The sequence below is a fragment of the Oryx dammah genome, unplaced genomic scaffold (genome assembly GCF_014754425.2).
Source record: "Oryx dammah isolate SB20612 unplaced genomic scaffold, SCBI_Odam_1.1 HiC_scaffold_22, whole genome shotgun sequence".
NCBI lineage: Eukaryota > Metazoa > Chordata > Mammalia > Artiodactyla > Bovidae > Oryx > Oryx dammah.
Genome location: NW_024070206.1, coordinates 60,970,539 through 60,996,858, shown reverse-complemented (window position 1 = coordinate 60,996,858; position 26,320 = coordinate 60,970,539). Strand labels below are relative to the sequence as shown.

The 26,320-nt window shown below is 53.7% G+C and overlaps 1 protein-coding gene across 1 annotated transcript in view; it reads right to left on the bottom strand.

The window, feature by feature from the left end:
- Positions 1–1,456: 1,456 nt before the first annotated feature.
- Positions 1,457–26,320, bottom strand: part of KCNG2 (potassium voltage-gated channel modifier subfamily G member 2) — a 25,632-nt gene continuing 768 nt past the window's right edge. The window contains exons 2-3 of the mRNA XM_040264249.1: positions 26,046–26,311; positions 1,457–2,263 (exon numbers count right to left, since the gene is read on the bottom strand). Coding sequence (XP_040120183.1) covers positions 1,457–2,263; positions 26,046–26,311 — 1,073 coding nt within the window. The remainder of the gene's footprint in view (positions 2,264–26,045; positions 26,312–26,320) is intronic.

The window sequence follows — 26,320 nt, the reverse complement described above, 5'->3', positions numbered from 1 at the left end:
TGTTTGCTGAAGGTCCCTGGAATGTCACCGATACAGACCACCCCCTTTAAACGTGTACAGATGTGTTCGGACAAACCAGAGAGCTCTGGCAGGAAGCAGTCGTGGCGCATGTGTCTTGCAGGACTCAGAGACTGTCCCAAGGAGCGTCTCGGTGTGGGCTTCCTGGGTGGGTGTGCGGCCACAGGCTGGCAGGGACCAGGCCCGTTCCTGCCCCCAGCCTAGGCTGGGCTGCCCCCAGCCCTAACCCTATGTGGCCTAGGTTCCTGCCATGGCCAGCAGAGGCCCACCAGCACCCGGCCCGAGGGACCGTGTGGGAGGGTCGCGGCAGAGATCCGAGGAGGAGCAGGAAAGCCAGGGCGAGTGGCCCGCCCGGGTGCTGGGGAGCAGTGTGCCCCCGTCCCCACATGGTTCTCCAAACTCCTGGGGGCTCGGGGATCCACTCAGATCCACAGGGCCACTCCAGGGCACTCACAGCCCACGGCACCTATCCTGTGACCCGCGGTGGCTTTCGTTCTGCAGGGCTCCTAGGGGCCCTCAGAGCCACCGCAGCAAAGAGGGGATGTCCTACCACTGACCGAACCCTTGGAGGGACAGTCGGTGAGCCCCTCTGCCCAGGAGGAAGTCGTTTCCTCCGGAGGAGCAGGTGTGTGGTGGAAGAGCCACATCGGCACAGACCCTCCCCTCCCTGGAGAAGCAGCAGCTCGGTCATGACCAGCTTCCAGCAGCTGCAAGCCCGGGGAGGGGGCCAGGCGCCCGGAGAGGCCGTGGGGCCCCTGGCTGATATGCAGGCCTGCAGCATTGCTGGGCATTCCGAGGGGAGAGCAGGTGAGGGCTACGGAAGGGAGGTCAGAGGTCAGGGCTGGCACACGCCCTCCCCAAAGAAACTGGGGCTGTAAGCGCCCCCGTCACTTGGTGGGGATGTGGCCTCTACGGAGGCGACAGGAATGCCCCCCTCTGAAGGGGCATGGCCCCCAGGGGTGACGGCAGGCGCAGGAAGGCACTGTCCTTTCCCCACAGCTCCCTAAGGCTGCCCCCCAACCCCGCTGAGCCCCAGTGATCACCCGCTGAGCCCCAGTGATCAGCAGGGCAACGTCAGGCTGAGGCTGAAGGACAAGTGTGGCCTTCTGGCACGTGCTACAGGCTTGGAACTTCTGAGATTGTGGAATTTATTTTCAGTTGGCCATGGAGTCAAAACTCTGGAGACAAAAAAGGAAAGCACAGAACAGGCCGGTGGTGCTCCTAGGGTGAAACTCTTTACTCCAAGCACAGGATGGCTTTGACCCAGGCCAGGCTTTGAGTCAGGCCAGGTCAGGCCCCGGCCAAGTTCTGGTGTGCGCGGGTCGAGCAACATGCAGGCTGACGACAGGAGCCCAGCCCCAAAGCCGTCCCGGTCCTCCGAGCGTGGAGCGGGGTGAGGACGCTGTGCTGCCCCCGGGCCCCCGACTGCCCCCGCAGGTCAGGTCGGCCCCGCCCATGCCCACGGCCCCTCCGCAGAGGCCCCGGCCGAGCCGTTGCCATAGGGGCTCTGCGAGCCGTCGTCCTCCGTGGCGGTGGCGGAGGCGGAGGCGGAGGCAGAGCGCGTGCTGTCCTCGCGCAGGGCGGGCTCGGGACTGGTGGCCCGCTGCTGCTGCTCCTTGAGCTCCGAGTAGGAGCGCGAGAAGGTGTGGAAGATGGAGGTGACTGGGAAGGCCATGAGCAGGATGCCGCTGAGGATGCTGCTCAGCGCCACCACCTGCCCGGGCAGGCTGCGCGGCACCATGTCGCCGTAGCCCACGGTGGTCATGGAGATGACGGCCCACCAGTAGCTGGCCGGCACGCTGGAGAAGTCGCGGCGCGCACCCAGCTCGCGCTCGGCCAGGTGCACGAGCGGCGCAAAGAGGGCCATGGCCACGCAGAGGAAGAGCAGCAGCAGCCCAAACTCGCGCGCGCAGCGGCGCACGGTCAGGCCGAGCGAGCGCAGCCCCAGCGAGTGGCGCGCCAGGCGCATCACGTACAGCACGCGCAGCGCCCGCAGCAGCCGCAGCACCAGCCCCGCGCGCTCCAGCAGCTTGTTGCCTCCCACGCCGGGCCGGGCCGCCAGGCCCACGAGCAGCGACACGTAGAAGGGCAGGATGGCCAGGATGTCGATGATGTTGAGCGGGGTCCGCAGGAAGGCGCATTTGCTCTCGGCCTGCAGTGAGCGCAGCAGGAACTCAAAGGAGAACCAGGCCACGCACACCGTCTCCAGCACGAACAGGCTGCGACACTTAGGGGAGCACTCGCCCTGCAAGGAGAGGGGAACTCGTGTTGGGGGAATGGAGGCCTATCCTTCCTGGGCTGCCCTTTCTCCAGATGACTGCACTGCAGGGCAAGGGTTGTGGACAAAAAAACAATTACTGTTTTGTTTTGTTTTTTTAAAAAGAAGTACTAGGAGGTTGGCTTCCTGCGAGGGAGTGAGCGGGAGCTCAGGAGACCAGCTCCCCAGCAAAGCCGGGGAATTTGTTTACAAAAAAAACCAAAACCAACCACTTAAAGTTCCGGAAGCCGTTCCAAGGACAACAGCAACTGAAACATTTGTTCAAGAAAATCTATGGAAATTCATTTTAAAAAGGGAGTCTTTGGTATTTGAACCAAGACCGACACCACCCCCCCATCCCTCCCACCCCCCTGCCCAAAAAAAGTCCCAGATCATGGAGGAGGCTGCTCAGGGAGATACCAAAAAGAAAATAAAATAGACTTCACTAAAATAATCCAACCAATCATTAAACACACAGCAGAGAACAGTAACATGAAGTGCGGAGGGCAATATCCAGTGTTCCTGGATATTTTATCACCTAAAATGCCCAGTTTTCAATAAAAAATCATAGGGCAGGCAAAGAAACAGTAAAGTATGACCCATACATCTGAAAAAAGAAAAAAATCAGGCAACAGAAACTGCCTATGAGAATGACCAAATGTCAGATTAACAAAAAGCTTCAAAACTGCCATTATAAATATGGTCACAAAACTAAAGAAAAGTTGATTGCCGGTTCATAGCATCAGATGGAGAATATCAATAAAGAAAAATTTTTAAAGAATCAAATGGAAAATTTGAAGTTGAAGCATACAATAACAAAAAATTCACTACAGGAGCTCAGCAGTGGAAGTAAACTGTCAGAAGAAAGGGTTAGCGAACTAGGAGACTGCCGGTGGCGATTACACAGGTTGAGACCAGCAAGAACCTGGGACACGGGTTGGGCCAGCACTGTGGCATCAGGTACCAGCGGGAGTGGGAAGAGCAAGGAGAGTGTTTGAGAAACAGTGGCTGCAAACCCCCCAGATCTGCTGAAAAGCAATGACCCACACACCCAGGAGGCTTACTGAGTTCTGCCAGGGAAGAGACATCACAGGAAAAATACTGATAAGGAGATAAGGAGAAAATCTTGAGAACAGCAGAGACAGCGATGGGTCACCTGAGAGGTCACTCAGGTGAGATTACCAATCTAACATCTCAGCAGGAAGCTGTGGATAACTGTGTTCACACCACTCAGAAAACACCCGCCTACCTGAGGCTTCTATATCCAGCAACACTGTCATCAAAGCATGAAGGTGAAATGAAGACTAGCCCAGAAGAACAGACACTGAGAACTGCCATACAGAACTCTAAAGGAAGGTCTTCAGGCTGAAAACCAGTGGTCCCAGCCTCTTCTCAGATGTGATACCAAAAGCACGAGCAAGCAAGATAAAACAGAGAGATTAAACGTGCCGACAAAAGTCTGTCTAGTCAAAGCTATGGTTTTTCTAGTAGTCATGTACCTATGTAAGAGTTGGACCAAAAAGAAGGCTGAGCGCTGAAGAATTGATGCTTTCGAACTGTGATACTGGAGAAGACTCTTGAGAACCCTTGGATAGCAAGGAGATCAAACCAGTCAAACCAGTCAATCCTAAAGGAAATCAACCCTGATTATTCATTGGAAGGACTGATGCTGAAGCTAAAGCTCCAATATTTTGGCCAGGTGTGCTGCAGTCCATGGGGTTGCAAAGAGTCGGACATGACTTAGCAATTGAACAACAAGGCTACAATGAGGTTGTGTGTGGGCCATGGTCCAACAACAGGACTGGTGTCCTTTTCAGAAGAGGAGGTAAGGAGACACACACATGCAGAGGCAGGACCACGTAGGACACAGGAGAGGACCACTGTCCACTTTCCAAGGGGAGAGGTCGGAGAAAGCAACCTGTCAACACTGGGATCTCAGACTTGATTGTGAGAAAACAGGTTTCTGTTCAGTAACATGGTCAGTTCAGTTCAGTCACTCAGTCGTGTCCGACTCTTTGCGACCCCATGAATCGCAGCACGCCAGGCCTCCCTGTCCGTCACCAACTCCCGGAGTTTACTCAGACTCACATCCATCGAGTCAGTGATGCCATCCAGCCATCTCACCCTCTGTCATCCCCTTTTCTTCCTGCCCCCAATCCCTCCCAGCATCAGAGTCTTTTCCAATGTGTCAACTCTTCTCATGAGGTGGCCAAAGTACTGGAGCTTCAGCTTTAGCATCATTCCTTCCAAAGAACACCCAGGGCTGATCTTCAGAATGGACTGGTTGGATCTCCTTGCAGTCCAAGGGACTCTCAAGAGGCTTCTCCAACACCACAGTTCAAAAGCATCAATTCTTCGGCGTTCAGCTTTCTTCACAGTCCAACTCTCACATCCATATGTGACCACTGGAAAAATGATAGCCTTGACTAGATGGACCTTTGCTGGCAAAATAATGTCTCTGCTTTTCAATATGCTATCTAGGTTGGTCATAACTTTTCTTCCAAGGAGTAAGTGTCTTTTAATTTCATGGCTGTGGTCACCATCTGCAGTGATTTTGGAGCCCAAGAAAATAAAGTGTTTCCACTGTTTCCCCATCTCTTTCCCATGAAGTGATGGGGCCAGATGCCATGATCTTCGTTTTCTGAATGTTGAGCTTTAAGCCAACTTTTTCACTCTCCTCTTTCATTTTCATCAAGAAGCTCTTTAGTTCCTCTTCACTTTCTGCCATAAGGGTGGTGTCATCTGCATATCTGAGGTTATTGATATTTCTCCCGGCAATATTGATTCCAGCTTGTGCTTCTTCCAGCCCAGCGTTTCTCATGATGTACTCTGCATGTAAGTTAAATAAGCAGAGTGACAGTATACAGCCTTGATGTACTCCTTTTCATATTTGGAACCAGTCTGTTGTTCCATGTCCTGTTCGAACTGTTGCTGCCTGACCTGCATATAGGTTTCTCAAGAGACAGGTCAGGTGGTCTGGTATTCCCATCTCTTTCAGAATTTTCTAGTTTATTGTGATCCACACAGTCAAAGGCTTTGGCATAGTCAAGAAAGCAGAAATAGATGTTTTTCTGGAACCCTCTTGCTTTTTCCATGATCCAGCGGATGTTGGCAATTTGATCTCTGGTTCCTCTGTGATACTTAGCTACAGCAGCCCTAGAAGACTAGCGGCCGAGAGGAGCTACCCCACAGCCAAGGTAAGGAGCAGCGGCTGCACTTAACAGCCGAGAGGAGCTACACCACAGCCAAGGTAAGGAGCAGTGGCTGCACTTACAGCTGAGAGGAGCTACCCCACAGCCAAGGTAAGGAGCAGCAGCTGCACTTACAGCCAAGAGTGGATACCCCACACCCAAGGTAAGGAGCAGCGGCTGCACTTACAGCCGAGAGGGGATACCCCACGCCCAAGGTAAGGAGCAGTGGCTGCACTTACAGCCGTGAAGAGATACCCCACAGCCAAGGTAAGAGAAACCGAAGTTAAACGGTAGGTGCTGAGAGAGGGCATCAGAGGGCAGACAGACTGAAACCACAATCACAGACAACTAGCTAATCTGATCACACGGACCACAGCTTGTCTAACTCAATGAAACTAAGCCATGCAGTGTGGGGTCACCCAAGACGGATGGGTCATAGTGGAGAGGTCTGACAGAATGTGGTCCACTGGAGAAGGGAATGGCAAACCACTTCAGGATTCTTGCCTTGAGAACCCCATGAACACTATGGAAAGGCAAAAAGGTAGGACACTGAAAGATGAACTCCCCAGGTCAGTAAGTGCCCAATATGCTACTGCAGATCAGTGGAGAAATAACTCCAGAAAGAATGAAGGGATGGAGCCAAAGCAAAAACCACATCCAGTTGTGGATGGGACTGGTGATAGAAGCAAGGTCCAATGCTGTAAAGAGCAATATTGCATAGGAAACTGGAATGTTAGGTCCATGAATCAAGGTAAATTGGAAGTGGTCAAACAGGAGATGGCAAGAGTGAACACTGACATTCTAGGAATCAGCGAACTAAGACAGACTGGAAGAGGGTAAATTGAACTCAGATGACCACTGTACCTACTACTGTGGGCAGGATTCCCTTAGAAAAAATGGAATAGTCATCATAGTCAACAAAAGAGTCCAAAATGCAGTACTTGGAATGCAGTCTCAAAAATGACAGAATGATCTCTGTTCGTTTCCAAGACAAACCATTCAATATCACGGTAATGCAACTCTATGCCCTGAGCAGTAATGCTGAAGAAGCTGAAGTTGAACTGTTCTATAAAGACCTACAAGACCTTTTAGAACTAACACCCAAAAAAGATGTCCTTTTCATTATAGGGGACTGGAATGCAAAAGTAGGAACTCAAGAAACATCTGGAGTAACAGGCAAATTTGGCCTTGGAACGTGGAATGAAGCAGAGAAAAGGCTAATAGAGTTTTGCGAAGAGAACGCACTGGCCATTGCAAACACCCTCTTCCAACAACACAAGAGAAGACTCTACACATGGACATCACCAGATGGTCAACACTGAAATCAGACTGATTATATTCTTTGCAGCCAAAGACGGAGAAGCTCTATACAGTCAGCAAAAACAAGACCGGGACCTGACTGTGGCTCAGATCATGAACTCCTTATTGCCAAATTCAGACTCAAATTGACGAAACTGGGGGAAACCACTAGACCATTCAGTATGACCTAAATCAAATCCCTTATGATTATACAGTGAAAAGTGAGAAATAGATTTAAGGGACTAGACCTGATAGACAGAGTGCCTGATGAAATATGGACGGAGGTTCGTGACATTGTACAGGAGACAGGGATCAAGACAATCCCCAAGAAAAAGAAATGCAAAGAAGCAAAATGGCTGTCTGAGGAGGCCTTACAAATAGCTGTGAAAAAGAAGGGAAGCAAAAAGCAAAGGAGAAACGAAAGATATACCCATTTGAATGCAGAGTTCCAAACAATAGCAAGGAAAGATAAGAAAGCCTTCCTCAGCGATCAATGCAAAGAATTAGAGGGAAAAAACAGAATGGGAAAGACTAGAGATCTCTTCAAGAAAATTAGAGATACCAAGGGAACATTTCATGCAAAGATGGGCTCGATAAAGGACAGAAATGGTATGGACCTAACAGAAGCAGAAGATATTAAGAAGAGGTGGCAAGAATACACAGAACAATTGTACAAAAAAGAGCTTCATGACCAGATAATCAAGATGGTGTGATCACTAACCTAGAGCCAGACATCCTGGAATGTGAAGTCAAGTAGGCCTTAGAAAGCATCACTATAAACAAAGCTAGTGGAGGTGATGGAATTCCAGTGGAGCTGTTTCAAATCCTGAAAGATGATGCTGTGAAAGTGCTGCACTCAATATGCCAGCAAATTTGGAAAAGTCAGCAGTGGCCACAGGACTGGAAAAGGGCAGTTTTCATGCCAATCCCAAAGAAAGGCAATGCCAAAGAATGTTCAAAGTATTGCACAGTTGCACTCATCTCACATGCTAGTGGCTCCCTGGTGGCTCAGAGTTTAAAGAGTCTGCCTCCAATGTGGGAGACCTGGGTTCAATCCTTGGGTTGGGAAGATCCCCTGGAGAAGGAAATGGTAACCCACTCCAGTATTCTTGCCTGGAAAATCCCATGGACAGAGAAGCCTGGTAGGCTACAGTCCACGGGGTTGCAAAGAGTCGGACACAACTGAGCGACTTCACTTTCACTCACATGCCAGTAATGCTCAAAATTCTCCAAGCCAGGCTTCAGCAATACGTGAACCATGAACTTCCAGATGTTCAAGCTGGTTTTACCAAAGGCAGAGGAATCAGAGATCAAATTGCCAACATCTGCTGGATCATCAAAAAAGCAAGAGAGTTCCAGAAAAATATTTATTTCTGGTTAATTGATTATGCCAAAGGCTTTGACTGTGTGGATCACAATAAACTGTGGAAAATTCTGAGAGAGATGGGAATACCAGACCACCTGACCTGCCTCTTGAGAAACCTATATGCAGGTCAGGAAGAATAGTTAGAACTGGACATGGAACAACAGACTGGTTCCAAATAAGAAAAGGAGTATGTCAAGGCTGTATATTGTCACCTTGCTTATTTAACTTATATGCAGAGTACATCATGAGAAACACTGGACTGGATAAAGTGCAAGCTGGAATCAAGATTGCCGGGAGAAATATCAATAACCTCAGATATGCAAATGACACCACCCTTATGGCAGAAAGTGAAGAGGAACTAAAGAGCTTCTTGATGAAAATGAAAGAGGAGAGTGAAAAAGTTGGCTTAAAGCTCAACATTCAGAAAACAAAGATCATGGTATCTGGTCCCATCACTTCATGGGAAAGAGATGGGGAAACAGTGGAAATAGTGTCAGACTTTATGTGTTTGGGCTCCAAAATCACTGCAGATGGTGATTGCAGCCATGAAATTAAAAGACACTTACTCCTTGGAAGAAAAGTTATGACCAACCTAGATAGCATATTCAAAAGCAGAGACATTACTTTGTTAACAGAGGTCTTTCTAGTCAAGGCTATAGTTTTCCAGTAGTCATGTATGGATGTGATAGCTGGACTATAAAGAAGGCTGAGCACCCAAAAACTGATGCTTTTGAAGTGTGGTGTTGGAGAAGCCTCTTGAGAGTCCCTTGGATTGCAAGGAGATCCAACCAGTCCATCCTAAAGGAGATCAGTCCTGGGTGTTCATTGGAGGGACTGATGTTAAAGCTGAAACTCTAATACTTTGGCCACCTGATGCAAAGAGCTAACTCATTTGAAAAGATCCTGATGCTGGGAGGGATTGAGGGCAGGAGGAGAAGGGGACAATAGAGGATAAGATGGTTGGATGGCATCACCGACTCAATGGACATGGGTTTGGGTGGGCTCCGAGAGTTGGTGATGGACAGGGAGGTCTGGCGTGCCGCAGTTCATGGGGTCGCAAAGAGTCGGACACGACTGAGCAACTGAACTGAACTGAGCAGAGTAATACAGAACACAGAGTGTCTGGGAAGTATAAGACAAGCCACAGAATGGAAGAATATATGTACACATCATATGTGATAAGGGACTGGTATCGAGAACACAGAATTCCTCCAATTCAATGATTAAAAAAAAAATGACAACCCAGTTTAAAACATAGGCAAGAGATCTGAATAGACCTTTGTCCAAAGAAGATACATAAGTGACTGAGAAGCACATAAAAAGGGGCTCAGCACCATTCACCACCGGGGAAATGTTGGGCAAACCCACCCTAAGGTCCTACCTCACCCCGACCAGGACAGCCAGAGTGTAAGCGCCGACAACACATGCTGGAGAAACCAGGCCTCTGCACTGCTGACGGGAGGGAGCGTGCCGCAGTCTAGCCACCTTGAAAAGAGCCTGGATGTGCCCCAAACCTTCCTCATGGAGTGGCCACAGAGCCCACCACCCCACTCCGAGGTATGTGCCCGGAGAAGTCAACGCAGAAGCCTGTATGTGGATGTTCAGGGTCGAGTGAGTCGCAACAGCCAAGAGCTGGACACAACCCAGGTGTCCTGCTGCCGGACGGACTGAAAATCTGGAAGCCGCACACACACTGGGACACTGTTGGGCCATGGAGGAAATGAAGCGCTGACTCCTGCCACAACGCGGATGAACCCTGAAGACAGCTCAGGGCGAGAGGGCCCAGCCACGCCAGACATGCTGGGTGGCTCTGTTCTCAGGATCCAGAACAAGGACATATTTAAGACACAGCCTTGGTAGCTCAGGGCTGGCAGGAGCGGGGAGGGGCTGAGGAGTGCGTGAACCAGCCGCCAGGGTCTTCTGGGAGATGGAGAGTCTCTAAAATCAGACGGAAGTGGTGGCTCCAGAATTTGTGCACACTCCAGAAACGGCAGAATCGTACACTCGAGAGGGGCAGACTGTACAGTACGTGAGTCATATAGCAGCAGAGCTATTGTTAAGAAATAACTATTACGGCTTCCCAGGTGGCTCGGGGAATCTAGAATCTGCCTGGCAACGCAGGAGGCATGGGTTCCAACCCCTGGTCCAGGAAGATCCCACATGCGGCGGAGCAACGGAGCCAAACTGCTGAGCCCGCGCTCCAGAGCCAGCGCGCCACAGCCACCGAAGCCTGAGTGCCCGGAGCCCTGGTCCACGAGAGCCGCCACCTCGATGAGAAGCTCGAGCACACAACTAGAGAAGAGCCAGCCCAGCAACCAAGACCCAGCACAGCCACAGATGAATACGTAAAATGATACGAAAGACTTGCAGCCCCGTGGCCCCCGCAGCCCCGTTCCGCCTCAGCCCTTCTGGGCAGCCTGGCATCGCCGGGGCCAGGCTCTGAGAGGCCGAAGCTCCTCCGGGCAGCGCTGATGCCTGGGGCCTCTGCCCTCCTGCCGGGCCTGGGGCCTCAGGACATGGCAGGAGTTAGGCGGGAAGCGGGGGCTGACGGGGCAGAAGCCCTGGCAGCGGGAAGGGAGACTCGCCATCCTCACCTGGAGTCTGATGACCTCAGCCCACCGGGTGCTTGGGGGTCCCATGACCCACACCCCAGGAACACCCACACATGACGTCCCCTCGTCCAGGCTGAACTTGGGCTCCTGGCCTCCCCATCATCTCTTGGCCAAGTCCAGCTGCAAGCCCCCATCGGGTGGGTGGTGGCCCTGAGTGCAGGAGGAGGAGGGACGAAGACCGTAGGCCCCCCTGGGGCAGGCGGGAGGCGGCCCCTTGGTCCCCAAACCTGCCCGGAGACAGGTCAATCCAGTGGATTCAGCCTGTGAACCCCTGCACCCCACCACTCTCTTAAGGACCATTCAGGAGGATAAGTGGAGGGAACTATTTTGAGAACTTTTAGAAAATGACCCTCAGTTCAGTTGCTCAGTCATGTCCAACTCTTTGCGACCCCATGAATCGCAGCACGCCAGGCCTCCCTGTCCATCACCAACTCCCGGAGTTCACTCAGACTCACGTCCATTGAGTCAGTGATGCCATCCAGCCATCTCATCCTCTGTCATCCCCTTCTCTTCCTGCCCCCAATCCCTCCCAGCATCAGAGTCTTTTCCAGTCAACTCTTCTCATGAGGTGGCCAACGTACTGGACTTTCAGCTTTAGCATCATTCCTTCCAAAGAAATCCCAGGGCTGATCTCCTTCAGAATGGACTGGTTGGATCTCTTTGCAGCCCAAGGGACTATCAAGAGTCTTCTCCAACACCACAGTTCAAAAGCATCAATTCTTCGGCACTCAGCCTTCTTCACAGTCCAACTCTCACATCCATACATGACCACAGGAAAAACAGCCTTGATTAGACGGACCTTAGTCGGCAAAGTAATGTCTCTGCTTTTGACTATGCTATCTAGGTTGGTCATAACTTTTCTTCTAAGGAGTAAGCGTCTGTTAATTTCATGGCTGCAGTCACCATCCGCAGTGGTTTTGGAGCCCCCAAAAAATAAAGTCTGACACTGTTTCCACTGTTTCCCCATCTATTTCCCATGAAGTGATAAGACTAGATGCCATGATCTTCGTTTTCTGAATGTTGAGCTTTAAGCCAACTTTTTCGCTCTCCACTTTCACTTTTATCAAGAGGCTTAGTTCCTCTTCACTTTCTGCCATAAGGGTGGTGTCATCTGCATATCTGATATTTCTCCCGGCAATCTTGATTCCAGCTTGCGCTTCTTCCAGCCCAGAGTTTCTTATGATGTACTCTGCATATAAGTTAAATTAGCAGGGTGACAATATACAGCCTTGACGTACTCCTTTTCCTATTTGGAACCAGTCTGTTGTTCCATGTCCAGTTCTAACTGTTGCTTCCTGACCTGCATACAGATTTCTCAAGAGGCAGGTCAGGTGGTCTGGTATTCCCATCTCTCTCAGAATTTTCCACAGTTTATTGTGATCCACACAGTCAAAGGCTTTGGCATAGTCAATAAAGCAGAAATAGATGTTTTTCTGGAACTCTCTTGCTTTTTCCACGATCCAGTGGATGTTGGCAATTTGATCTCTGGTTCCTCTGCCTTTTCTAAAACCAGCTTGAACATCAGGAAGTTCATGGTTCATGTATTGCTGAAGCCTGGCTTGGAGAATTTTGAGCATTACTTTACTAGCACGTGAGATGAGTGCAATTGTGCGGTAGTTTGAGCATTCTTTGGCATTGCCTTTCTTTGGGATTGGCATGAAAACAGACCTTTTCCAGTCCTGTGGCCACTGCTGAGTTTTCCAAATTTGCTGGCATATTGAGTGCAGCACTTTCACAGCATCATCTCTCAGGATTTGAAACAGCTCCACTGGAATTCCATCACCTCCACTAGCTTTGTTTGTAGTGATGCTTTCTAAGGCCCACTTGACTTCACATTCCAGGATGTCTGGCTCTAGATGAGTGATCACACCATCATGATTATCTGGGTTGTGAAGATCTTTTTTGTACAGTTCTTCTGTGTATTCTTGCCACCTCTTCTTAATATCTTCTGCTTCTGTTAGGTCCAGACCATTTCTGTCCTTTATCGAGCCCACTTTTGCATGAAATGTTTCCTTGGTATCTCTAATTTTCTTGAAGAGATCTCTAGTCTTTCCCATTCTGTTTTTTTCCTCTATTTCTTTGCATTGATCGCTGAAGAAGGCTTTCTTATCTCTTCTTGCTGTTCTCTGGAACTCTGCATTCAGATGCTTATATCTTTCCTTTTCTCTGCTTTTCGCCTCTCTTCTTTCACAGCTATTTGTAAAGCCTCCCCAGACAGCCATTTTGCTTTTTTGCATTTCTTTTCCATGGGGATGGTCTTGATCCCTGTCTAATTTGATACATCTGGCCTATTTGGCCAAAATCGGGTCAGCAGTAAACCTACACGCCTGAGGTCCTTCCCTCCCCCACATCTCCATCAGTCTCCAAGCACCCTCAGAGCAGTGCCAGCCTGCCCCACCTAGCTGCGCAGGCATCGGCCTGCCCCGCGGGCCCTGGGCTCCCGGCTCCTCTAGGCTCCGCCTTCGCCTTTTCCTGACGGGCCTACCCCTCAGTGGCCAAGCCTCTGGGCTACGCAAGTGAGAAGGTCAGGCAGGGCCTTGGCAGGGTCCCCTCACCAGCAGGCGGCAGTCTCCCCTTCCGGGTGCCCATGGGTGCATGGGGGCTGGCTCAAGCGTTGGGGCTGGCTCAGCCCACGGCCATTTCTCCCACACCTTCTGTGGCTGCACCCCAAACCCGCTCCCAGGCTCGGAGCTCCTGCGGGGGAGGGCAGGTGGCCAGAAGTGTCACCGTGGGTGGGGGTGGAGCCCAGGGGACAGGCCAGGGCGGTCCCCGCCAGGCCCTTCTGCAAACAAAGTCGTTTTTTTTAATTTTGAATTAATTACTTTAATTGGAGACTAATTACTTTACAATATTGTAGTGGTTTTGCCAAACATTGACATGAATCAGCCACGGGTGTACATGTGTCCCCCATCCTGAACCCCCCTCTCACCTCTCTCCCCATCCCATCCCTCAGGGTCATCCCAGTGCACCGGCCCTGAGCGCCGTCTCATGCATTGAAAACCTGGACTGGTGATCTATTTCACATACGATAAATACATGTTTCAATGCTATTCTCTCAAATCATCCCACCCTCACTTTCTCCCACAGAGTCCAACAGACTGTTCTTCACATCTGTGTCTCTTTTGCTGTCTCGCATACAGGGTCATCGTTACCATCTTTCTAAATTCCATATATATGTGTTAATATACTGTGTTGGTGTTTTTCTTTCTGGCTTACTTCCCTCTGTATAATAGGCTCCAGTTTCATCCACCTCATTAGAACGGATTCAAATGCATTCTTTTTAATAGCTGAGTAATATTCCATTGTGTATATGTACCACAGCTTTCTTATCCATTCGTCTGCCGATGGACCTCTAGGTTGCTTCCATGTCCTAGCTAACAAAGTGGTTTTTGAACCGTTTTCCAAACTGCAGCCTCCACGGCCTGGCACTCCCAGGGCACTAACGCTGCCTCAATTTTCTAGTAGAATAAGCAGGCACCCTGACTAGCTTCCTCAGTAACTTGGGCCGTGGGGCAGCCAACATTCTGGGTGCGGTCAGGAGAGGCCTGGCCTAGCCGTGCTCCCAATCCCAGCTTTGTTCTCTTTCCAGAGCATCGAAAATTGTGGTATCCGTTCTGCTAAGGAGCCTGAGTGCCACTGTTCCTCAAGGATAAACCCAGGTGTGAGGGTGACGAGACAGACAGGTCAGGGTGGACTGCTCACCACAAGGACAGCACCAAGCTTGGCCGACGCCTGCCGCCCGGCATGAGGCCCCCAATGCCAGGAGCGCTTCACCGCAGACCCCAAGTCAGGTAGACTCTACCTGTGTTTATCCAGGGTAATCAGACTCTGAAAACACGTGTCCCCTTGCTGCCCGAGTGTGTTCTGGACACCGATTCACACCCCTCTGTTGATCCAGCGTGGACCCTGTGTCCAGCAGAGGAGCCGGTCTGAGCTATCGTCTGCAGCTGGGAACACACCGGGATGTGGCAGGATGTTGAGAAGGGTGAATGCTCTGTCCTTACTAATTTATCCACTCATTAACAGCTTTGTGTGAGATTTTCTCTCTGCCTCCCATGAACACTTAAAGGAAAATATTTATTAACTCAATTTACTAACATTCATAATAACTTGCCTTTGAACTTAGTTGAGGTTTATTTTTTTCCAATAATCTGTAATAAAAGACTCTCGTAGTACAAATAGATAATCAGGAGAAGGAATATTAAATCCACTTAGGAGAACAAATTGTATAAAAAGATCAAACAGTCATTTACGTAGAAGTCATGAATGTGCTCACTTGAAATTACCTGCACTGAAGCAGAGCTGTCAGTTCACCTTTCTGTCAACATCCTGTGGACTAGCTTTTTGGGGTAACACGGAAAGAAATGAAGATACCTTGCTGTGAAGTCCTCCACCCTCTGCCTGCCCTGGCTGGAAGGAGCCTGTCTTCCAATTGGCCCTATCGACCTCCATGGTCCCTCCTGAGCACGATGCGCCAGCCTGAACCCAGCGAGGGTTCAGGAATCAGACAGAACTGCGGTCGCCAACATCTCACACTTTGGTGCCCTGAGGGGCAGACCCCCAGGGCCCCAACGTCCCTGCGGAAGTGACCAGCGTGAGCTGAGATGGACACAGACGGCAAGCTGGTGACGGCACCGCCCACAGATCAGCAAGCGGGGCGTCCATCTCGGGGGAGAACGGTTCCCCACCACCAATCTGAATGCTTCCTGCGTCACAGACAAGGACACAAAATCTGAAGCCACTGCTCCTCATTTGTTCCCCAATCTCAGTCCCTGGTCCTGGGGTCCATCCACAGCAGTGGCTGTGCTCTTGCCAAGGGCACAGATGCGCTTTCTCCTCTCTTCTGTGCTGGGTTTGGCCCCACCCGTCTGTGCAGGCGCCCCCATCTCACAGCTGCATGAGTTTCCCTGAGAATCTTTGGTAGCACCGACTTAACCGCACCTTCCTGGCTGCCTGGGTTCAGACGTGGCTCCTCCACAAGGGCAGAGACTCCCAAGCTGGACAGCTGGTCCTGCGACGCTTCCCGGCTCCCAGGACCCAGGCAGGAGGGGCCCTGGCTCCTGCGCCCAGTGCTGACTCGGTTCATCGGGAGGTGATATTTTCCAGGAAGGCGGCCCTCCCTGCCGACTGTGTCTGCACATCCACCCCGCAGCCAAGAGTAGAGACACGTGGGCAGGGCACAGCTCCTCACGGGTGGGACCGGGGCCATGGCCAGCACTGAACGGACATCCTGGGGGTGAAGGATGGAGGGATAGGTGGGCAGGGAAGGCTGCACGGGGCGGACATGGTGAGGGGCCCTGTGAGGCCGCCTGCCTGTCTCCCACTGAGAAATCCCGAGATGCTCATAGGGAACTGAGAACAGACCACACAGGGCAGGTGGAAGAAGGCGATGGAACTGTGGCAAGTACAAATGGAGGTGAAGACGTGCGATGTCGGCTTCTACGGGTGATCGAACGGAAATTTAAAAAGCAAGAGATGAATTTTTTTTAAAGAGCCAGGCAAATTGTTACCAGGCCACCCAACACTGGTAGGCCAGGGTCCGGGGAACTCGAGCTCACAAAGGCATGGCAAGGCCTCCTCAGGGCAGTACCTGGGGCGTGGGTTTGCAGGCCCCAGATAGGCACAGCCCCACAGATGGGCACAGCTGAGGACCTGATCAGGTAGAGTGGTGGAAGCTGGGTGAGCAAGTGTTCATCCCAGCAGGGCTCGTGACAGGAAGGGCTGGAAGCAGGAGAGGACGCGTAAAACTATAGAACAGGACTGCCTGGCTGCTACTGTTAGGGGACCAAGTGGCTACAAGACGCTGCCTGCACGCTTCTCCTCCAGTCTCACGAGAGGCTCCGGAGCAGAGGCAGTGAGGCACACTCAGGCTTCAGTAATTACCTCGCAGTTTATTTTCACTTTGTTCTCCATACGGCTTTGTACCTGCCCAGCCTCCGTGAAAAGCAGGCATCGTGTTTACAACCAGGACACTTTCTGAGGGGTGTGTTCTTTGGGCCGCTGGGGGAGCAGAGGGACAGGCCGTCTGGGCAGGCAGGCGGCCTGGCTGGCCGTCCAGGCAGGATCTGAGCTCTGGTGGCTGGTTTCTCCCCGCTCTGCACCCAGCTGTGCCCACAGGGTGGTTCCCGCGGGTGTGCCAGGTTTACTTCTCCAGATGCCCATTTCTAGGTTGTATCAGAAGAGCAAGTCTTCCAGGACACCCTCACCGTGCTCCTCAGAGCGCAGCCCCCTCCCCAGGAACTTCCAACGCAGGGGTGTCCCAAGCACACCCTGACCCTGACCCTCATCAAACTTCTGACGGGTGTCAATAAGTTAGTATTTGTGGTAAAATAACAGCACGAGCTCTTTGTTTGGGAACAGCCAATTTGATGAATTACAGCAGGCAATGTCTTCTCATTAAAAATGTACATTCATGTTATAATTAACATCTAGGGCTTGAAAAGTCGCTCGGTCATGTCTGAGTCTGTAACCTCATGGACTGAAGCCTGCCAGGCTCCTCTGTCCAATAGATTCTCCAGGCCAGAATACTGGAGTGGGTAGCCGTTCCCTTCTCCAGGGGATCTTTCTGACCTGGGGATTGAACCCAGGTCTCCAGCATTGCAGGCAGATTCTTTACCAGCTGAGTCACCAGGGCAGCCCCATCTAGGGCTTCAGTGGAGCCTAGAGTCACCTGAATGCTCAGGTCTGTTCCCGCCACTGCCTGGCACTGGATAATCTCCCTGCCTTAAATGTGTGGCTTTTAAAGAAAACGCTGCAGGCCTGGGGGGGAAGAGTGGAGGTCAGGGCTCGGGGGCACCTGAGAGGCCCCGGGACCCCCACCCACATCGGCTCCACGTTCAGCGTTCTCACAGCTGCTCCCACGCTGCCAGCCACAAGGCAGGGGGATCCCAAGTTCTCCTGCAACACAAGGTGACTCCTGTCCCTCCCCCTCAAGCCCCAGCTGCCCAGCACGTCCTCGTCACCGCACATCAGGGCCGCCCAGGAGGGTGGGAGCAGCGGCCTGGGAGGCCCTGGGGGCCGGCCAGGTGGGTTCCGGCTGCAGGGATCTGCAGGCCCCACCACCTCCTCCTCAGGCCACGTCCACCAATCTGCCCGCCCTCCTGGATCTGGAGCAAGTGACCGTCCCTCCTGACCTAGGCGGTTGTATGGAGAGCAGGACCCTGGCCTCCCCAGCGAGGCAGCTGAGACAGGAAGGTTCTTGAAGCCAAGGGCAGTGGCCAGAGGGGGTCAGCGCAGACTTGGGTGCAGGGAACCCCGCAGGGACTCCTTGTGGCTGCAGGAGGGGGGGCGGGAGGTGGCCAGGGGGTTGCCCTGCCCCCACCTCCCAGCCGCCCTGCCAGCCACCTCCACTACCGGGCAGGCACAGGCCTCGCCACAGGCTCTGCTCGCACCCTGGGTGTGGTGAGGCGCCTGCGGACAGCCACGCAGCGCGGGTCGGCTGCCTCTCCAGCTGCGCCTGTGGACTGGCTTCCCCCATCCGACCCCTACCCTCCGCAGACCAGCAGCTCCCACTGTGTCCCCCACAGAAGCCGGTGCCTGGACACGGCCTCCTTGCCTCCACCTGCCCCGTGGCCCACGTGTGCTGCAGCACCTTGTGTGCAAGAGGGTAAAAGCTGTCACTTAATTCTCTGTGCAAAGCACTGTTGAAAGCTGTTTCACAAGCATTATTCAATTTAATCTCAACAACTCTGAAGTAGCCTCATTTTATAAATGAGAAAACAGGCTCAGAAAGGAGACCATGTGTTTTTGGGTCTTCAGCAGTCTGTACAGGGGCTGGGGAGGGGAGGGGGCGGAGCCCTGGTCTGCGTTTAAGTCTGAGAACTTAACCAGCACCTGTCCGCCTCTTGTGTGACAGAGAAGGTGAACCCACAGCTTTGGCTATATCATGGCGGAGTCTTGGGACCAGTCTCCAGTTCTGCACGTCAGGGGCTTGGCAGCTGCCACTCCTTCCGAACAACAACTAAAAATCTGAACAGCCTGAAAAACACGCTCTTCTCAGGTCTGTAAGAGAAGGGAGAGCACAGAGCACTGCCCCCAAGACTGGAGCGACAGATGGGTGAACGCAGGGAGCCAGGCTTCCGGGGCGAGACTCAAAGCCGCCTGGAAGCAGTGCTGGTAGGAAAGCCTGAACTGTGAGTTTCAATTGCTGGAGGCTCAGTGTGAATAAGTCTGAGAGCTGTAAGCTCCAGGGTACCTGTTGAGATTTACCGGGAAATTTGCTGCCAGGGCTCGCCAACGTTCTCAGTAAACATGGGAGAAAATAAGATACGCAGAAGGCAAGCAGCACATGAAAAGACGCCCCACTCATATGTCGTCAGGGAGATGCAAGGGAAAACAACACAGAGACACCATGCCTGTCAGAAAGGCCCATGTCCAGAGCACCAGCAGCCCAGACGCTGGCGGCAGGGGAGCAGCGGGGCCTCAGTCAGCGTCACTGGGGAGGCAAGTGGGGCAGGCACTCTGGGAGACAGTTTGGTGCTTTCGTAAAAACTGAGTCTATTTTACCTAGTGATATAGCAGCCACACTCCTTGGTATTTACCCAAAGGAATCAAAAACTTATGTTCACATGAAAACCTGCACAGAGGTACTTACAGCAGCTCTGTTCATAACTGTCAAACCTGGAAGCAGCCAAGAGGTCCTGCAGTCAGTGGTCGGTAAACCAACTCCAGAACATCCAAACAACAATTATTAAAGGCCAAAAAGAAACAAGCTATCAAGTCATGAAAAAATGGATAAAACTTAAATGCATATTACTAACTGAAAGAGGTTAATCTGCAGAGGATTTCAACTATAGGACATTCTGAAAAAGGCAAAACTACAGATAAAGTGAAAGGATCAGCGATGCCAGGCCCTGGGGAAGGGGTGGGGTCAGGGGAGGCACAGAGGGTTTTCAGGGCAGGAAAATGGTTCTGAGCGATACCGTTATGGTGGATACAGGTCATTGAACTTGTATCCAAACCCACAGAATGAGGTGGAGCCCTAATGTAAACCATAGGCTTTGGGCAGTTGCCAGCGGAGGTCCATCACTCTCAGGGAGGCTGATGATGGGTGACGCTGTGTAAGGGTGGGGCGGGGGCGCACAGGAACTCTCTGCACCTTCCTCTCAATTTTGCTGTGAATTTAAAACTGCTCGAAAAACTTGTCTTAAAAAAAAAAAACAAGAACCTTGTAGCTTCTATTCTAGGCATTTGAGCACAAATCTTTTTTTCCCTCAGACTACAGCACAAATCCAAAACAGAAATCCCCTATTTTTTCTGCCAAATTTACATGGAAAGTGGAGGAAAATGCCCCGAGCTCCATGTTTATCCCCTGGCACATGTGGCTCTGTTTCCAGAGCCTTTCAGAGTCTGGCAGGAGGGTCCCCCGTGAAAACAGCCAGTGTTCCCTCCAACGTGGTGGCCGATGACTGCTGGGGCTTGGCCTGCAGTTCTGGGGGCTGGCGGGGGCGCCAGGCCAGAGTGGGGGCTGCAGACAAGACTTCCCGTGGGGAGGGGCTGCCGCTTCACCTTCCTCACAGCCCTGGGGCCCCCCTCATTTAACAGAAGAGCACAATGATCAGGGCTGGACCTATCCCAGACCCAGCTTCACCTGCATAAGAGTATCTGCCACCAGGTCGGGTCGGTTCCTGCATCAGACCTTTGCAAATAAGAAACCCAACCGGTCAGACCCGTGGTCCAGCCCAGGGCCCTGGGAGCCTCTGTCCCCAGCTCGGTCCTGGGGCTCAGGACCCTCTCTGGAGACGGTGGCTGAGCCGGCAGCCGGCTGGGGTCCATCCTACCTTCCTCCTTTCAGCTTCTTGGGCCTGACTGCGGCAGGGAGCACCGCAGCCCGTTGGCACAGTGTGATGACGGGACGCAGACGGCCCCTGCTGGGTGGGACTGGAGCCTCCCGGATGCCGGGCCCAGCGTCTGGCTGACACACGTGGGAGGCCCCCACGGTCCTGCCCTGCTGCAGGGGCCCCAGTACAGCATTCTTAGCCCTCATGGACAGGAAACGAGCCATCAGGGGCTGGGCCAAAGCCCAGGTCCCTGCGCTCAGGGGCTCCTTTGCCACTGGCTCGAGCCCTGCTGCTGTCGGCGCTGAAAGAGCAGCTCATCGCTCATGGCCCTGGAGCTGGACGTCTGCGGTCCAGGCACCGACACGCTTGGTGTCTAGTGGGTCCCTGCCTCCTGGTTTACGGAAGCACCTTCTCACTGTGTCTGCTCCAGAGGAACGGGTGGGCAGCTTTGGGTGGTCACTGTTGTAGGAGACTAATCCGATCACGAGGCTTGACTTTTGTGACTGTCACCCCCAGAAGCCCACCTCCTGACATACTGGGCTTGGGATTCAGCCTGCGAATTCTGGAAACTTGACATTCAGATGGCAGCATTCTGCCCCCAGCACCCCAAATTCATGTCCTTCTTACCTGTATTCCATCCTGAAGCCCCCAAAGTCTAAGAAACTTTGCTATCAATTCTAAGGCCTGATGTCATCCAAGTCGGGGGTTGGGGGGACTCCAGGTCGAGTCATCAGAGGCAAAGCCCCTGAGCCTGTGCGCAGACGGTGACGTGCTTTCTCACAACGCAGCAGGCCATTACCCATGCCCCACGGAACAGGCTGCAAGCCCATTGCACCGGTTCTGTTTGTGCGCTGGGGAGCCCTGACTGACAGCTTGGAGCAGTGAAGCCCTCAGCCCGGCTCAGGCTGTTAAGCTCAACGAGCTTGTCTGTGCCCACACGCAGCAGCAGCTCTGTCGCCAGCTTCCGACGCTGTTGCCAAGTGTCTTCGTGAATTTGGTGCTCGAAGTTGCACTCATGAAATCCATAACTAATTATGTGGGTCTTGATTTAATCATATGAGCTTAGAGTTAAAAATCGACTTGCAAGCCAAACACCAGCCTCCGTGAAAAGGAAGTGATGGGTTGAGCACAGCCTCTGAGGACGCGCTGTTCCCCAGGCCAGCGTGTGCACCCGGGCCTCACTACCCGCAGGCCCAGCACCGTCTCCAGGCAACGCCCCGCAGGGAGGAATCTGAGAACCGACTGCCAGAACAAAGGCCTCTCTGGTTCCGAAGGCCTGTCCTCAGCATCTGATCACTGCGACATCCAGCGGGGTGGGCGCCAGTGTGCACACCCGTTCCCGGGGTTGCCTAACCACGCTGGACACACCTCTCACAGAACCAAGTATCCAGCAGGGACGAGGTGCTCTGGGCACACCTGAGGTCTGCGTGTTACCTGACACCAAGGTGTTGGGGGAACAGCTAGAAGCTCTGTCTCCTTCACTGAGCCCCCAACACCCTAGGAGTGAGGCCAGAGGCACTGCAGACCCCAAGACAGCAGAATGGGGAGCTCGCCTCCCTCTAGCTTGGGGCTCCTACGGTGACATGCAGGAGGGAGGTCAGGGGTCAGCCCTGGAGCTGGAGCCTCCTGGCCGCAGGGAGGGGACCGTGGCAGGAGGGGACTGCGGCAGGAGAGGAGAGCCAGCTGAGGGGCCCCGGAACAAGGGACGGGGTCCCCTGGAAAAACCAGCCCTGCAGGAGGCTCGGTCCCAGCAGGACCACGAGGCAGAGACTGGCAGTTTGAGGAGGCCGTTGGTGATGGTTTGTTTTGTGGCAGCGGGGACACACGCAGGTCCACGACGGAGCCGGAATCAAGGCCTGACCCTGAATGAGTCCCCAAGAAGCAGGCCTCAGTGCTCGCTGAGCCAGCTTCAGACAGCGGGGGTCAGAGAAGGGGCCTGGGGGTCACGCAGGGCGGGCACCTGGGCCGAGCCCAGCCCTCAGCTGCCCCGCGGCCCCCGCCTGCTCTGACTTGGACCCCGAGGCGAGAACCATGGAGTTGGGGACCCCTCACCCCTGCATCTCAATGGACAGGGCAGGAAGCAGCAAGGGCTGGGGCTGCGTGCCCCTCGGCCAGGGGCCCCCCTTGGCCTGGCGCCCCCGTAAGCCTGGGGCCCCCCTCGGCCCGGGGCCCACTGCTCTCTCACTGAGCGTGAGGGCCGAGGGTCCTTGGTACCTTGTGAGGCGCCGGATGCAGTGGAACCCTGGCTGCTTCCCCCTGGTGGTCTGCGCCCCGCCAGCCCCCAGAGCCCCGCCGGCCCCCCCCTAGCCCGTCCACCTCCATCTCCAAGGGCCTGCTGACTCCAAACGCCTCACGGGGGTGGAGTCACACAGGCTCTGCCCTGACAGCTGGCTTGTTTCCCTCAGCACAGCGTCTTCAAGGTTTGTCCCACAAGTATGCTTTTCCCATCATCCATCCTATAAACAACGAAAAGCAGAGACCAGCTCTCATTCAGTTACGACGTGTGAGAGCAGATTCCTGACAGAGCCACTACTGGCCACAGGGGCTGCCCGGGCATCGAGGAGACACGGGGGCGGCCACAGCCTGGACTCTGGCAGGCAGACTGCCCAGAAGCCCCCAACAAGCACACAGGCCCCGCACAGCCTCTGCCCACTGCTCTCAGCCGCCCTGAGCAGTCTGGCTGCAGAGTCCTCCCTGGGACGGGGAAGGCGCCCCGAGGCAACACGAGAGACTCCGTGACATCAACAGTGAGACGTGCCCGGGGCCAAGGCAGAGGGAGACGTCCCTGTGCCCAAAGGCCACACCCCAGCTGCCCCAAAGCCGGGGTCTCTGTGCACTGGGGGCTTCCTTCAGTGCCATGGGGGCCCCACTCACTCAAGGGGGCATCTCATGGGCCAGCAACAAGAACCACGGAACTGTTTTCCTCTGATTCACTGAATAATGGAGGATAATAATCTTTCTTCTCCCTCCATGCTTTTCTTCACCAACACATAAAAATAACCACCAAAGACTAACGCTGCCAGAGATGATGAGCGACATCCCCAGACTGATGATAAGGGAGCCTCACCAGCCACCTCTGATTCCTGAGGACACTTCCTGCTCCCCAAGATCCTTCTCCAGGAAGAAGTTGGGTGCATTGATCTGGACCATGCACTAGAGTGTGGGTGCCCCACGGAAGCATCCTTGCTAGAGGAAGACAGGACCTCAGGCTCAAGGGACAGTCAGTGCTGAGCCCCTCAGAGGACGCCTTCAAGAGAAGACTTGAAATTTTAAAAAGAAATTACTTAGCTACTTAATTAAAACCAGAGATCACATACAGATAATATTTTAGCCCAGGCTAAATTCTACTGGGGAAAAAACCCAACAATCAAGAAAATAATGAAGGGTTTCACGTTCTTCTCTGCCCTACATCTCCAATGCCTTGTGCCTGGAAACTTCCCTGGTAAGTCAAGGCTGCAGCAGCAGGGGAGACAGCAGAAGCTCCCCGGAAACATAAACACAGAATCATCACAGACGCCAGCTGGCCCACTGCTGGGACAAGCCCCTGACCCGAGGGCAGGACTCACCAGACACATGCACACGTGTCCACGGCAACGCATGTTACAACAGCAAGAGGGGGAAGCAACCCAGGTGTCACGGATGGATAACGGGTGAGTAAGGAGAGGAGACACATACGAGGGGACGCTACTCAGCCCTAAGAAGGAAGGAGTCTGACACCTGCCACAACGCCGTGAACCTGGAGGACACGGTGCCTGCATGATTCCTCTTAAACGAGTCCCTAAAGTTGTTAGATCCACAGAGGCAAAGGTCCAAGGCGGGTTCTGGGGGCTGCAGAGTCAGTGTTTAATGGGAAGAGTTTCAGTCTGGGGAGATGAGAGATTTCTAGCATGTGACTAGTTAACGCCACTGAACTGCACATAAAAACAGCTCAGCTGGTGAATTTCATGTGTATTTTGCCTCACTCAGTGTTGATGAAACATAAAACCTTTTCCTTCCTGTGGCAGTGACGCCACCTACTGTGACTTGGCACCTACTGTGTGCAGTGTGCCGGGACCCCGGCAGTGCACACAGGTATAAGTCCATGGATTCACCAACACATGGACACACTCAGCACGTGCTCACCCACACTGGGGTCCTTACTTCCTAACCTGCGGACTGATTTGGTGACACAGGGTCGGGTGGCAGGAAGTGATGTTTCTGGAAATGAGGAAGAGGTGGGTGATGGATGTGAATGGTGGCTGACGTGGGGACCAGCAAGGAGACTCAAGGCCGGCTCAGTCTCTGGTGACACAGCCCTGACTTTTGTTCCCTGATTCTTGCATAAATGGTTTCCTCCTCGGATTGTATGGAGTTACTGCTACTTAGAAAGTCCAAACACGTCTTTAGAAGCAGAATCCAAAACCTGGGTATAGTTAAGACAACTGGAAATGACAGCCCAGGAATCAGACACCCAAACAATGAAGGAAGCGAAACCAATTTCCTAAAATTTACATTTAAATTTGATCTGCAGTCAGGGTCACCAGGCCCCCAGTGGAGCCCACTCATGGCTGTTACCAGAGGACCGGGCTCTGCATCTCTGAATAATGAGCTGACCACATCGGGTGAACTTGGACATGACCCCGGACAGTGGGGGGCTCTCAGGGAGGGGCTGTGGGAGCTCTGACCTGCTCCACCTGGACGGGGGTGGGGGTGTTCAAGTCCAATGCCCACCCCTGGAAGCTGGAGCTGGAGAGCAGGCAGGCAGCGAACCCCCCGCCACTCCGTGAGGAAACGCAGGTGATGCTGCAGGGCGACACAGTCACATCATCAGACACGCAGCAGCTCCTCCCCGGACCCCAGCCCCGACGCCATCCACTCCGGCCTCCCCGAACGCATCTGAGACCTTCCGGGGCGCCTGCAGCACACAAACACCCGTTCCCAACCCGTGCAGGACACTTCCACCTGTACCTCTCAGGCCAACAAGGGGGCGGGAAGTCCACCAGCTGCTCAGACACCAGCCCCAGCACCTCCACAGAGCCAGTGCGGGAACTGGGAGCCTGGAAGAAGTCCCAGGTTCCCTTCTTCTGGTCCAGGATGACGGGACTTGAGTTTACAGCCCGGCACTCTAGAGCGGGCATTTTAGCTCCGAATTGTCCAAGCTTCTGGGCCTGGCTGGCAGACAGGATGGGTGAGAAGGCCGCTGACCTGCGGACTCACTGAGTTCTCAGAACTGGCAGGAATGTGGAGCCTCTCCCAGCAGTGGACAGCCTGGAGGCCCCGCCGTGCCAGCGGCTCTCTCCCCCGAACCGGAGCTGGTGCGGTGGTTCCAGGGCCCATGGTTTCAACCAACGGGGCAGGGGTGCCTAAGGCCACTAGGCCGTGGGTGCCCCTCCCTCCCCTGGCCCGGTTGCCTCCAGGCCGCGGCTCGAGTCCAGCCCTAGGTCCCCGCCGACCCCCACCACCCGGGCCGGTTCCGTCTCCGCCACCCCCAGCCCTGCCCAGTCCAGCCCGGGTGCCCTGCCAGCTGCCCCGGCCTGCACTTACCCGCTCCTCTTCGGCGCGGATGTCCGGCATGGTGCTGAGGCAGAGGCCGACCGCCGTGACGGCCACGAAGGCCACGGACACGCAGGCGAAGAGCTTGCCGGCCGGGCCTGAGCGCGGGTCGTCCACCACGTCGCGCAGGCGCCGCCGGCCGCGCGCCAGCCGCCCGCCAGGTCCCGGGGCGCAGGCCGGGCTCCCTGGCGCCCCGGGGTCCGGGAGCCCGGCCTGCGCCCCGGGTTTTTTTTTTTTTTTTTTTTTTTTTTTTTTTTTTTTTTTTT